General features: G+C 31.8%; 1 protein-coding gene across 1 annotated transcript; it reads left to right on the top strand.

Moving 5' to 3' along the window:
* The first annotated feature begins 352 nt into the window (after nucleotides 1–352).
* Nucleotides 353–3,232, top strand: LOC109797967 (protein TEEBE). Its single transcript, XM_020358150.3, has 3 exons — nucleotides 353–579; nucleotides 1,174–1,668; nucleotides 2,525–3,232. The coding sequence occupies exons 1-3, from the start codon at nucleotides 492–494 to the stop codon at nucleotides 3,043–3,045; spliced, it is 1,104 nt and encodes a 367-aa protein (XP_020213739.1). The 5' UTR covers nucleotides 353–491; the 3' UTR covers nucleotides 3,046–3,232.
* Nucleotides 3,233–13,349: the final 10,117 nt, after the last annotated feature.

The raw sequence follows: 13,349 nt of genomic DNA, 5'->3' as shown, positions 1-13,349 counted from the left end.
TAATATTGCACAGTTTGACTCAATCTATTACAATAATGTTACCTATTTTGAGGAATTAAATTTTTTTTTTTTCAAATTGGAAGAACTAAAAAAATTAAATTTAAATTTGTAAGAGTAAAAACAAATTTAAATTAAATTTTAAAGATTATTTTTTTAATAAATAATGCAATGGATAAAAGAAACATTAATATAATAACATAATTTTATTTTTTATAGTTTTATATCTTCCTTAGAAGAAATTGCAAGATGAATTTTCAAAGCATGAATTGTGGAGAAAAAGGCGGTTGGAAACAAAATCAGAACGTTAAAGACAAATCATGTGTGTGTTCCCCCCTAATGCACTTTTCTACGTGATTTTTGCTAAGTTCCGTCCATTATTATGCCACTGTCTATTTTCTCTTTCCACTATAAAGCCAACTGAAGCTTCATCCACTTCTCTTCCAGAGCAACAAACACACCCTTTTCTTTCTGGCTTCAGTTTTGCCCTGAAAATGGCAGTGACTCTTACATCAACACTCTTTTTGGCTTTGCTTTTTGCTTCTTCAGCTTTTGCTGCCCTTCAGCCTAGACTACCAGAAGGTAATGCTCTCATCTCAGAGCCTTTCTTTAAGATGCATAGGAATGTCATAAAAAGAAAAAAAAAAAAAAAAAAAAAAACTTGATCTGTTTGGTTTAATTTGAGTTGAGTTAATGCCCATTTGATCTATCTTTACTTGGAAAAACTTAAGTTCATATAGGTTAGAAATAAAGTTAAAATAATGTATATAAATGAGTAACAATTTTTTTTTCTTATAAGCTTGTTTTGTTTTGTTAAGTTAAGCTAGATTTAAATCTACATTCTAACACTCTGATTCTGCATTGTCCATTTTTACTAATGTTTTGCTTCTTTGAATGGCTATGTGGGTTCCTTTCTTCTACATTTCTTATGGGTAACCTTTAGATCTGTTGAGTATGTTGCAACTTAGCTCTTTTGAGCAACTTTATGCAGTGGAAAAGTAGAAGTGCATTAGTAAGTTAATGAGATATTTTAATTCAAATAAGAAGTGAATATACTATCAACACTGTCTCATTTTACTTTTTACACATGAGATCTGATTATGTGCACTGAATAATACTGATTCTGAAGGGTTTTTGTGTGTGTGTGTGTGTTTCTTTGTAATTTTAACTCCACAGCTTACCTCCAAAATGGGAACTTTGAGGAGCAGCCAAACCCCAAATACCTTAAGAAAACAAAGCTCATTGGGAAATTTGCTTTGCCCAAATGGGAGATCAATGGTCTGGTTGAGTATGTCTCAGGGGGTCCCCAACCTGGAGGCATGTTCTTCTCAGTGACTCATGGAATCCATGCTGTGAGGCTTGGCAATGAGGCCTCAATCTCCCAAACCATTAAGGTCAAACCTGGTCAACTGTATGCTCTAATTCTTGGGGCCTCAAGGACTTGTGCACAAGATGAGGTTTTGAGAATCACTGTGCCTCCACAGACTGGTGATGTTCCTTTGCAGACCCTTTATAGCCTCAATGGTGATGTTATTGCTTGGGGATTTAAGGCCACTTCTAATGTTGCCAAAGTGACTTTCCACAACCCTGGAGTTCAAGAAGATCCATCTTGTGGCCCTCTTTTGGATGCCATTGCTATTAGGGAGTTCTACCCCCCAATGCCTACAAGAGGTAATGAAACATTTCCACATGCTATGCTACTCTAGTTTTGGACCTGACTTATTTGAATACATGTTACAAATTAATGGAAACGTAGATCTTTCTGCAGTTTTAACATATATTAAAGCTGTAGAAATCCATGAATTAATCCACTTGCTGAGTTTCCAGATGACCAAAAATTTCATGCTCTTTGGTCTTTCATGATGCCATCACATTTCCAGTGTATCCCTAATTGGTCCTATTTTATCAAAAATGAAAACTTAGTTGCTTTTATAGAATATGGATGATGTTTACCTTAGCCAGGAACAAAATTGCTTTTCCCACATCTCAATCTTCTATGTTTTTTTGGCTACCCTTTCTCCCTCACCTTGAGTTAACAAGGAGGAAGAGGGACAAACTCAATTTAAAAAATGGGGCATGAAAATATAATTGTTGATTTCACTAAGGTCTGTTCAGGAAAATTTATCTAGAAGCACTTATAAGACAGAAAAATAGGAGAAAAAAAATGAAATAAATTTTTTTTATAAATTAAAATTAGTTTTTGTATAAGTTAATTCACTCTCTTATTAACTTCTTTAAACTTTTTTTTTTAAATTTATGCATAAGCTAATACTAGATTATGAAAAAATTTATTTCAATTTTCTTTTATATCTTTTACTAATGTTTTATCCAAACAAACCTTAAGCATATACGAGAAAGTCTACAAATCTGATTTCACATCTCAATCTTTTCTAATAAAAACTGGGGAGTGAGAATATCATTACTGTTAGTTAGATATGGAATATGAACTATCTGATTTCACTAAGCCTTATATGAGAAACTCTACAAATCTGATATTCTAATAAAACCACTATATGGTATATTGCAGTTAATTTGGTAAAAAACCCTGGGTTTGAGGAGGGTCCATTCCCAATTTTCAACTCAACCAATGGTGTTTTGCTCCCTCCCCAACAAGAAGATAGCTTCTCCCCTCTCCCTGGTTGGATCATTGAGTCCCTCAAGGCTGTGAAGTTCATTGATTCAAAGCACTTCAATGTCCCATTTGGACTTGGAGCAGTGGAGCTTGTGGCAGGCAGGGAAAGTGCCATTGCACAAGTCATCAGAACAGTCACCAACAAAGTCTACAACATCACATTCTCAGTTGGAGATGCCAAAAATGGGTGCCATGGATCAATGATGGTTGAGGCATTTGCTGCCAAAGATACCTTTAAGGTTCCCTTCAAATCTCAAGGAAAGGGCACATTCAAGACTGTGAGCTACAGGTTCAAAGCAATTGCACCAAGAACCAGACTCACTTTCTACAGCTCCTTCTACCATACCAGAATTGATGATTATGGCTCTCTCTGTGGTCCTGTTCTTGATCAAGTTAGAGTGTTCCCTGTTGCCTGAATATGAGTTCCATTCCACCTTTACTGTAATATGTAGTAACTGAGATTTTTGCAAATCACTTGAGCCTGGCTTATCTATTAATTGCAAGAAGATGAAAGATATTCTCAACTTTTATTCGGTATATGTAAATTTCTATTTAACTTTTTCAGGGTATGCATGCAAGAGATGAGTTTTAATGTGTTTTCAATATGTTTGTGATCATTAGTAACATGAGATTATATTAGCTTAAGGTTATACTGCTTCACATTAGGTGAATGAATAAAAAGTTGAGATTAAAAAAATTCAAAAAAATTTTTGTCTTACACTTTTGGTAGTTTAGATCCAACAATCCGAATCAAGCTGAACAGACGCACTTAAAAAGATTAATGATCATTTTTTTTTTCCATATATACACACTCGCACAAGATTCAAATTCGAGCTTATTTAAGAATTAAGATAAACAAAAACTTTCTTATCCTTTAGAGCAATAGGTGTCGGGAAAAGAAAAATGTTAGGAACTGACTTCTGACAATTTTTGTTTTGATACACTTTCTTCAAATTATTAAAAATTAAAAATTGTAAAATTTGATGGTTTCGTATTATATTTAATGATTTTTATTTTATAATTTTTAATAAATTTTAACAAATAAATGTATTAAGGAATGTGTTGTTATCATTTCTTACATAAGAATTATAATTTTATAAAGATTTTTTATTCATGATATTTTTAAACCTGTGTAAAGCACGACATTTATTTAATAAGTGGCATATGTCATGTCTTATTGTTATTATAATATTAAGATTATTATATAATTGATAATCGATATAAGAATTTAATTATATATTTATGTTATAGATTTAATTATTAAATTAAATGATTGTATAATAGATATAGTATAAAAATGATTAAATAAAAAACATTAATTTAAGGGTATGAGTACATATTTAATTTTATTATTCTTTTATTGTTTTCTATATTTGATTATATATAATAATTAATGGAAAGGTGAATTATCATTTTTTTTAATTTGTGGATGATCTATCATTTTAGTTCTTAAAAATATGAGATATTATTAAAATAATTTCAAAAATTATTAAAAAATAATAATAATAAAAGTAAATTCTTAAAATGAATTTCATCAATCAAGTTAATGCTTCAAGTATTTATTAATTAGATTAATAAAGTATGATGTGTCATATTATTTTTTTTGTTGGAGTTATGTATGTGTGTGTTAACCCTCGGTACACAATAAGGTAGGGAATCTCTCCCTCCTCTCCTTCATTTATATCATAATTTTTTTCGTCATCCCACCTAACAACCAAGACACTCATTCTTTCTTCACAACCTTGACTTACAATGTCATTGCCTAATACATGGTTGTCACTAAATTAAAAATTCACTTAAAAATTAAATAAGAAAGGGAAATGATTATTCACCAAAATTTCTTACTTTCGAAGGAGAAATCTTTTTCATTGTCCACAAGAGATAGAGTTTAAAGCAAAAAAAATCTATCAACCCCATATGTATTTGTGTTTGTTACCAAATTTTAGCTTGAAAATGGTGTTTTTTTTAAGCTTAGCTAATCAAATATTGGGCAATACTGGATGCATTTAGAAACACCCTTCTACCTAAGATGGTTTTTGCCACAAATGCTATTTGTCTATATGCATATTACGATCAATCCAATTATATAAGTTAATTTGAGATGGAGGATTGTTGCATTTGGGTATATTTGGTCACCTATTGCATTCTCTCTGGGAATCCCAATTATTCCTTTTTCACTTCTAACTTTTATAAAAAATAATAATAATAATTAAAGTGTTTTACAATTTTTATATGTATTGTTTTTACCGTTATCCTATTAAATTATGACTGATGAATCATTTTTTTCACATTAAATTAGTAATTCAATAGACATGCACATTTATGTTAAACTTTGTTAAGTATTCTAAAATTTGCTCCTTTTTTCTCTCTCATTCTAACCTGTATAAATTAATTCTAAACATAAAGTATTCTCTCCAATGGCAAAACTACTGAATCTTGTTTACATTCCCAATTTGGAGCTCTTCAGCCTTCTGTTGGGAAGCCTCGTCTTTGGGCTTCAAGAGACCCAATCTTCTCTTTGTCCAGGGCAACTATTGTAACATTTTCTCAACTCTAAAATAAGGACTGTCCAACATATTATTAGAGTTAAAACAAATATTAAAGTGAGATTTTTTAAAATTAATAATAATATCGTTTGAGACAGATTTGAGGTAAGTATATTATTATTAATGTGGGATCCAACATATGTCTTATATATTATTTTTTAAAATTAATAATAATATTTTGCATCGAAAACTTAAGCAAATTTGAGACAAATTGTACATACCATTTTCCTTTTCTCTTTACTTTGGAAATCTTTATTGAGTTTTGTTTTGTGTACTCTTCTTTCTTTGTTTCTATAACTAATTTGTTTCAAAAATTAAAGAGTATATATAAATTAGGTTTCCTGTGACACCTTTACTACCTCAACACATATATAAATATTAATCATGTAAATAAACTAAAGAATAAAATTTTCAACGTTGGTAAAAGGGTTCACATAAAATCTTCATATTTATTTATCAATAACCAACATAATAATTGAAAATAAAACTTGAGAGTTTACAATTTGTTTTCAAAATAATATTTACAATTCTAAATCCATATAAAAATCTATGTCCTAAAAATCCTCTGCCCCGATGTCACAATATCAGAGCATACCCACAATTCAAATGTTGGCATTCTAGATGTCACTCGTAGCCGGATCTTCCTCACCAAAAATATTCATAATTTGTACGGTAAGAAAAGAAAACATCTATATGGAAAGCACACAAGGAAAAACACAACATAATCATAACTCATTATAACTTAATATTCATAAATATTTCAACATATCGTATTTCAATCAATCATGCATCGTCATCACGTCATAATTCTCAATCACACCAATCATCACAAATCTTGCACTTCACACTATGTCAAGGTCACGCTACCCATTTAACAATCCAAGGTCGTGCTCACCCCTGATATAATACTGTGCCAAGGTCACGATTCCCCTGTAGCATATCTAGCCCAGGGTCGTGCTCACCCCCGACATGTTATTCAAGGTCATGATACCCATATAACAATCCAAGGTCGTGCTCACCCCTGATATAACATTGTGCCAAGGTCACGATACCCATGTAACAATCTCGGGCCGTGCTAACCCCTGATATAACACTGTGCTAAGGTCACGTTACCCCTAACCTAGGGTCGTGCTCACCCCTGACATGTTAACCAAGGTCACGATACCCATGTAACAATCTCGGACTGTGCTCACTCTTGATATAACACTGTGCCAAGGTCACGTTACCCCTAACCTAGGGCCGTGCTCACCCCTGGTCATAGGTGTGAAGAACCACAATCACATCTCATTCACATTCCACACAACATCTCATAGTTCAATTCCATACACACATCAGATAAGTCCAAAATAATGGGTTTCATACACCTCAAGCAATTCACATCTCATAAATTAATATAATAATCAATATAATTATCAATTTAATATAATTTTAACATAAACAGTAAAAGCCCCAATTGTTCCAAAACCTAGCTCACAAGCACTTTTCTACAATTTCGTTCTCTCTCCCAGATCATCATTCTTACAAATTATTAGTATATTTCTAATCCTCAATACATATACAGTCTAATGGGATCATCAATTTCTCAAACAGAAATAATTATAAAATTACTCATAATCTTAAGGGACTCTTCCTCTACCCAATTCCTCATATAACCCTACACATAAATAATTCCCCTTTCTCCCGTACCTGGATAAATAGTAACTGAAACTAAGGATCTGGTTGATCTCCTCCGCTGGGTTCCCCTCGATCTCCAGAGAGTGCAGAAGAAGAGAAGAGAGAAAAGAAGAAAAATAGTTAGAAATGAAAGGTGTGCTTTTTGGGAGTGCTAGAGCACTCTATTTATAGGCATCAGGCGTCGCCGGAACGACCCATTTCAAATCTGGAACGACTCGTTCTAGACTCTGACGGCATGTGTAAAATTCACATCCAAAACGACTTGTTCTCAAACTAGAACGGCCCGTTCTAGGGTTGCACTTAACCCACAACGGCCATATCTGGAACGACCCGTTCTCAACTAGGGTTTTAGGCATTTTTGGTGATTTGGAACGTCCCGTTCCAAATTGGGAACGCCCCGTTCTTATCTAAAATTTGTAGACAATTTTTGTATTTTGGAACATCCCGTTCCAGTTTGGGAACGGTCCGTTCTGGGATACAAAATCACTCTCATTTTAGTAGTTTGGAACGGCCCGTTCCAATTTGGGAACGGTCCGTTATGGGCTACTAATCACCCCTATTGGGCCTTTGGGCCCTCAAACAATCTGTGAAAATCGGGCTGTTATATTTCCTCCTCATACAATGTATAGAACATAAAGGTGATTCAAGGTCAATCTCATTACCTAATTATAATCTCAAGTTCAGAGCAAGATTACTCACTCTACCCTTACCTTATTTTGATGAGTGCTAGAAGATGAACGTAAATCTCCGAGATGCTCTCCTACAAGCTTGGGTTCTCCCAAGCCTTCAAAGTGCGTAGAGGAAGAAAATTAAAAGCGTAAAATAAAAAAATTGATTAGATAACTCCTTTTTTTAAAAACTTAACCCCATCTTAATCCAATAGGTAAAAATAATTAATTTTAGTTACAAAACTCTTGTCTCACATGATAAAATAATTAAATCATTTAATTATAAAACTTTATAATATATCCATATACATATAAAATAATTAAAACAATTATTAAAACTAGTCCAAATAATTATAACAAAATACAATAATAGTAATTAACAATATATATTACAATACCATAAAACACATATTTTCTAAAAATACATTTAATTATATAAATAATTAAAAATATATTTTTTCTAAATATTATATATAACAAAATATCATAAAAATACATATTTCTCTAATAAATATTATATAAAACAATTTTACAAACATTTATTAAAAGCACTCATGATTATTAAAAGCCTCTAAAATATTTTATAAAATTACTTTAATTAATCAAAATATCCTTTCAATAATTTTAGAAAACTTGGAGTGTTACAACATTAAGTATCACAAATGAAAAACTTCATTTGTAAATATGTCGTATGTATAACATTTATGATGTTTGATAAAAAAATCATCTTTGTCTACATGATTCCTTAATAGATTGAAAGAAAAAGCTTCTTTGATACTCACAATTTATTAGAGGAAGTAAAGACATGCATTGTGTTAGGAAAAGGATTAGCATATCCTGTAAAGTATGAAAAATTTCAAGAAAAACTATTTCAAATTGGCACACACATGGTTTCTTTATTTTGGTACCTAAAAGATGATAAGTAGCTTCTTTAATTGGATAAGAAGTGACAATTTGGTAAAACATATTTTTAATGCACCAACAAACACTTCTCTCTACATGGCACAAAGGTGAAGACAGATGAAGCAAGCCTATGAAAGACACTCAAGGATTTGCAACAATCATCTTCATGAAGTACCTATATAAAGAAGTTTAAAGATTCAAAAAGAAGAGAGACAGAAGATAGAAAAGATAAATATTTACACAATCATTGAATATTTCATTCTTTCTATAAAAAGTCTTGTACTTAATTGATTATATCACATCTTGATAGTAAGACGAAACAACATTGTTATTTTACTCAACTTTAATTTTTTGTTATTGCTTTGAGCTTGAAAAAACTTGATTGTAAAAGAATACTTGGTTGTTAGGGCCTTAAAAGACTTGACTATAAAAGAATATTTGGTTGTTAGAGCTTAGAGAAGCTTGACTATAAAAGAATACTTGGTTGTTTGAAGCCTAGAGAGACTTTGTGTTCAAAAAAATACTTAGGTAGTTGTTTGAAAAGGCAAGTCAAAGAACACTTAGGTTGAGCCAAAAGTGGTTTGTAAAAAAATACTTGTATCTTTGTAAAAAAATAGTAGAACTTGATCAGATTGATCAAGAACTGAACATAACCTTGGTGGTTGAGACGAACTAGTATAAAAATAGTGTGTTCTTCTTACTTTACTTTTCATCTACTCCTTTTATGGTCTTGTTGCTACTTCACTATTTCGAAAAAAATGTTGAATTTTTTATTAACATTATTCAACCCCATTTCTAGTGTCTCTCTTTTCTCCACAAATTTAATCTTTATATAGTATTTTTTTTATTCTTTAAGTGGAAGTCAAAAATTTATAGGCATATATTTTAGAAAAATTCACCTAAGACTCTAGGATCTACAATATACTTAATTACGAAGGATGGAGTTCATACTTGGGTCCATTGTCAATTCCTCATCTAAGTGTTCTTCGACAACTATTGTAGAATATTTATGGCAATTAATCATAAACATGAACAAATGAAAAACCAATTATTTCATGGTTTTTCCTTAATCAAATCTCTTGAACTTCCTAATAGAACTTTAGTCTTGCTTCAAAATAAAAAGAAAAAGTATGAGTTTTTTATGCTTCAATATTCTAAGGGCATTGACATTCTTATAGTGTGTGGGAAAAGAAATAGTAGTGCACACTAGAAGGAGGGGTTAAATAGTGGCAATCAAAAGCTCACACTTTTTTTTTTTTGAAACAATGAAGTAGTAGGGCAATTATAGAAGTGCAGATGAAAGAGTAACTTAGAAGAACACAAAGTATTTTTACACTAATTCATCTCAATTACCGAGACTATGTCCAGTTTTTGATCAAACCCAATCAAGTTCCACTATCTTTTATAAAGATACAAGTATTCTTTTACAAGTCACTTCTGACTCAAGCTAAGTATTTTTTGACTTGTCTCTTCAAGCAACTACCCAAATATTCTTTAACACAAAGCCTCTCCGTTCTTCAAATAACAAAGTATTCTTTTACTAATAAGCCTCCCTAGGCTCAAACAAACAAATATTCTTTTACAGATAAACCTCTCTAAACTCAAACAAATAAGTATTCTTTTATAAACAAGTCTCTTCAAGCTCATTGCAATAACACAAAGTTAAAGCTAGTTAAGATAATTGTGTTGTTCGTGTTACTTTCAAGATGTGATACAACAATATTAAGTACAAAGCTTATATACATAAAGAATGAATGTAATTTTACAATATGTGCTTCTCTTGTCTAAGTTCTTCTTTTTATTTTAATCTTTAAGTTTCCTTATATAAGTGTTTTCAATGACGATGACCATTACAAATCCCTGAGCGTCTCTCACAGACTTGTTTCAATTGTCTTCAATTTTTGTTCCTGTGGAGAGAAGTGTCCATTGGTGCATCAATTACTTACATTAAACGCGTTTCACAAAATTGTCACTTCTTATTTGATCAAGGAAGCTACTTATCACCTTTTGAGTACCAAATAGGTGGAGTTATGCATGTGTCAGTTCAAAACAATTTTTTTTGAGAATTTCCGTGATTCAAGGGATCTACTTGTCTTTTTTTGAAAAAAAACATGTCTTTTTTCATTTTTGTCATTGTGGGTATCGAGGAAGCTATTTTACTTCAATCTATTAAGGAATTATATAGATTTATTTAGTTATCAAACATCTTAAATAATATAAATTCAAAATAAATGTCTTATAGATGAAGTATTTTGTCTGTTAGAATTTTTATGTCAAGATAATTAATCATCTTAGTGCATTCATCTTATACTCATTCATCTTATTGAATGGTTTGAAAAAATTTCTCTAAGAAGTCGTCTATGTTTTTTATGGAAACTCCTTGAAGAATTGATGCCAAAACTCCTCAAAGAGATGCTTCTTTCTCCATGATCTTTCTTTGAGTAATTCCACTATTCAAAAAGGAAACGATGTGCTGGAGATGACTCTAAAATCCCTGGTTTGGAAGCACTCAAGCCAAAGAATCAAAGGAAAGCTCACAAGGGAAACTAGCCTAGAAAGGATTTGGAATCTCCTAAAGATCTAGGCGTGAAGGACTTCAAGTTTGGGAGATAATTTGATATATTTGCATAATGCTTTGTATATTAAACTCAAATTGCTTACAAATAAGAGAAGAGGGGGACTTATATAGGGTGGAGGATGGCGCTTAGAAGGGATCAAAGCTAGGCGCCAAAAAAATTTGAATTCAATTTTGAGGCTAGCTGGTTTCGTGTGCGTGCAACCTCATGAGAAGTTATCTAAGTTAAGTTTGAGAATCATTTAAGGTTCATTTGGTGGCAGCCATGTTTAGCCCCCATTGGCTTAAGTACATGTGCTCTAAATGCAACCTAAATGAAGCTTAAATTTGACTTTGTTAACTAACTCTCCTAATTAAGTCCTCAACGCTTAATCCTATGCTAATGGCCAAATCACAATGGCCAAAATATACCAAACATCATAAAATAAAAAGGCAAATAAAACAAGTCCAATATTGGATAACAAAAGACTTGAGGCTCATTAAGCCCAAAATAGGCCCAATAAGCCCTTTGGCCCAGAACCCTATTCTATTAGGCCCAAAATACAAGGCCAAAAATTATGATACCTATACTAATATAATCTATACTATATGGTAGATAATAATGACCTTAGAGGGTGGTCCATGTGAAGAGCAACTTGGGTCCACCAAGCCCACTAAGCTCTGAATTAGACAAATCTTCCTATAACCTCCTAGTCATGACTCTGGTAGTTGGACCCTTGGCCCATGTTCCTCCATCAATTTTTTTATCAATGAAACTTATAACTTAAGAGATTTAGGATTGTCTTATAACCAAACATTCATTATCTTTTAATGGGTGATCACCAACATTTACTCATTTAAGATCGTTCCATTATATTTAGTAGTCTAATAGACTTAATTTGATCACATGAAATAAAGTTCACTAATAATAATTATTTAATATATTTTATAATATTATCCCACTTTAATTATTGAAATATAAAATTCTAACAATCTCTAATTTTAACTATATTAGAAAAATTGTATCACAATTCTTCAGGTACACATTTGCACACTATTTATATTTATACTTTCACCCAAAAAATTTAGTCCATCTTATGAATCAGTAATGAAACCATAATGATTTTTGTCACTACCATAAAATATGACTAGACATTGCCACACCCAATCATAGTAACACTTATCACAACATTTATTTAATTTATTTTACCTTTTTGTTAGCATAATTATGAAATCAAAGTAAATTATGATTAAAGTGAATATAAGCATCATGTTGACATAACCATAATTTATATCAACATAATACATCCAATATTCAAGATTCATCCATCTCATATCGTCATACACATTAAATCCAAATCATTCTCATCACAATATTAGAGACTTATGCAATATATGTTCCTAACTTTGCATGTATGTGATATCGATTTCAAACATCGCCAAAAGGTGCCCCTATACAAGGCAGCCTAAGAGTTATGGATTGGATCACCACACACTAGGTGACCTTCTCAATCCACTCTCAACTAGGGGAAATCTACCATGATCCAGTCAAAGCATTACACTTAGTTATGGTTTCCCTTATATTCGTTAGAGAGTCCCTACCATAACGCCCCAAGGCCTATGTAGAAGACCATAGAGACTCTCGTAGATAGATTCTCACCACCTCACCAAAGAAAGTATGCATGTAATGTATGGACTCCACATAACAATCCCAATACAACAACAACAATTTAATATTCACAACAATGACTTGTCAGATCTCTCTTTCTAGACTTCTCCTTAATATACCAAGCCTTGCTTGAATTTTTTCATTACTAAGCCTTTGTTTAGACTTACTCATCTCATCACCACCATCATCATCATCAAATATTAGCATTCATCATTATCATTACTTATACTCTCATTATTTCATTTCATTATATTCACCTCCTTTCTATCTTTACTCAAATATAGTTATATTGTTATTGTCTTTCTTTCTATCGTTCTTTGATTATCCACACTCTGAATTCATTCTTTTCTTTACTTGATTAACCATGGATACTTACTCTCGTTATATCTTCTTTTAATTCTATTTCACTCATCACAATCTTCTTTATTTTTTGTTATTCTTAAAACTTAGTTTAATTTGATAGCAACACGACAACCAAAACAGAAATACTCATGCCTAGCATAGAGAGGCCAAAGACCTCTCTATCATGTTCACGCTTGACATGGTTATACCTATGCCCAATGTGGAGAGGTCAAGGACCTCTTTGTCCTAGTGTGATTACTTTCACCCCCAATGTTGAGAAGTTAGAGACTTTTTTTGTTATAACTACGCTGAATGTGATCTTGGTCACGCCTGACATCATCTCCTTTGAAAAATGACGTCAAAC

The sequence above is a fragment of the Cajanus cajan genome, chromosome 10 (genome assembly GCF_000230855.2).
Source record: "Cajanus cajan strain Asha chromosome 10, NIPB_CcT2T_4, whole genome shotgun sequence".
NCBI classification, from domain to species: domain Eukaryota; kingdom Viridiplantae; phylum Streptophyta; class Magnoliopsida; order Fabales; family Fabaceae; genus Cajanus; species Cajanus cajan.
Note: the sequence above shows the minus strand (reverse complement) of the source record. Positions and strands in the feature narration are given on the sequence as shown.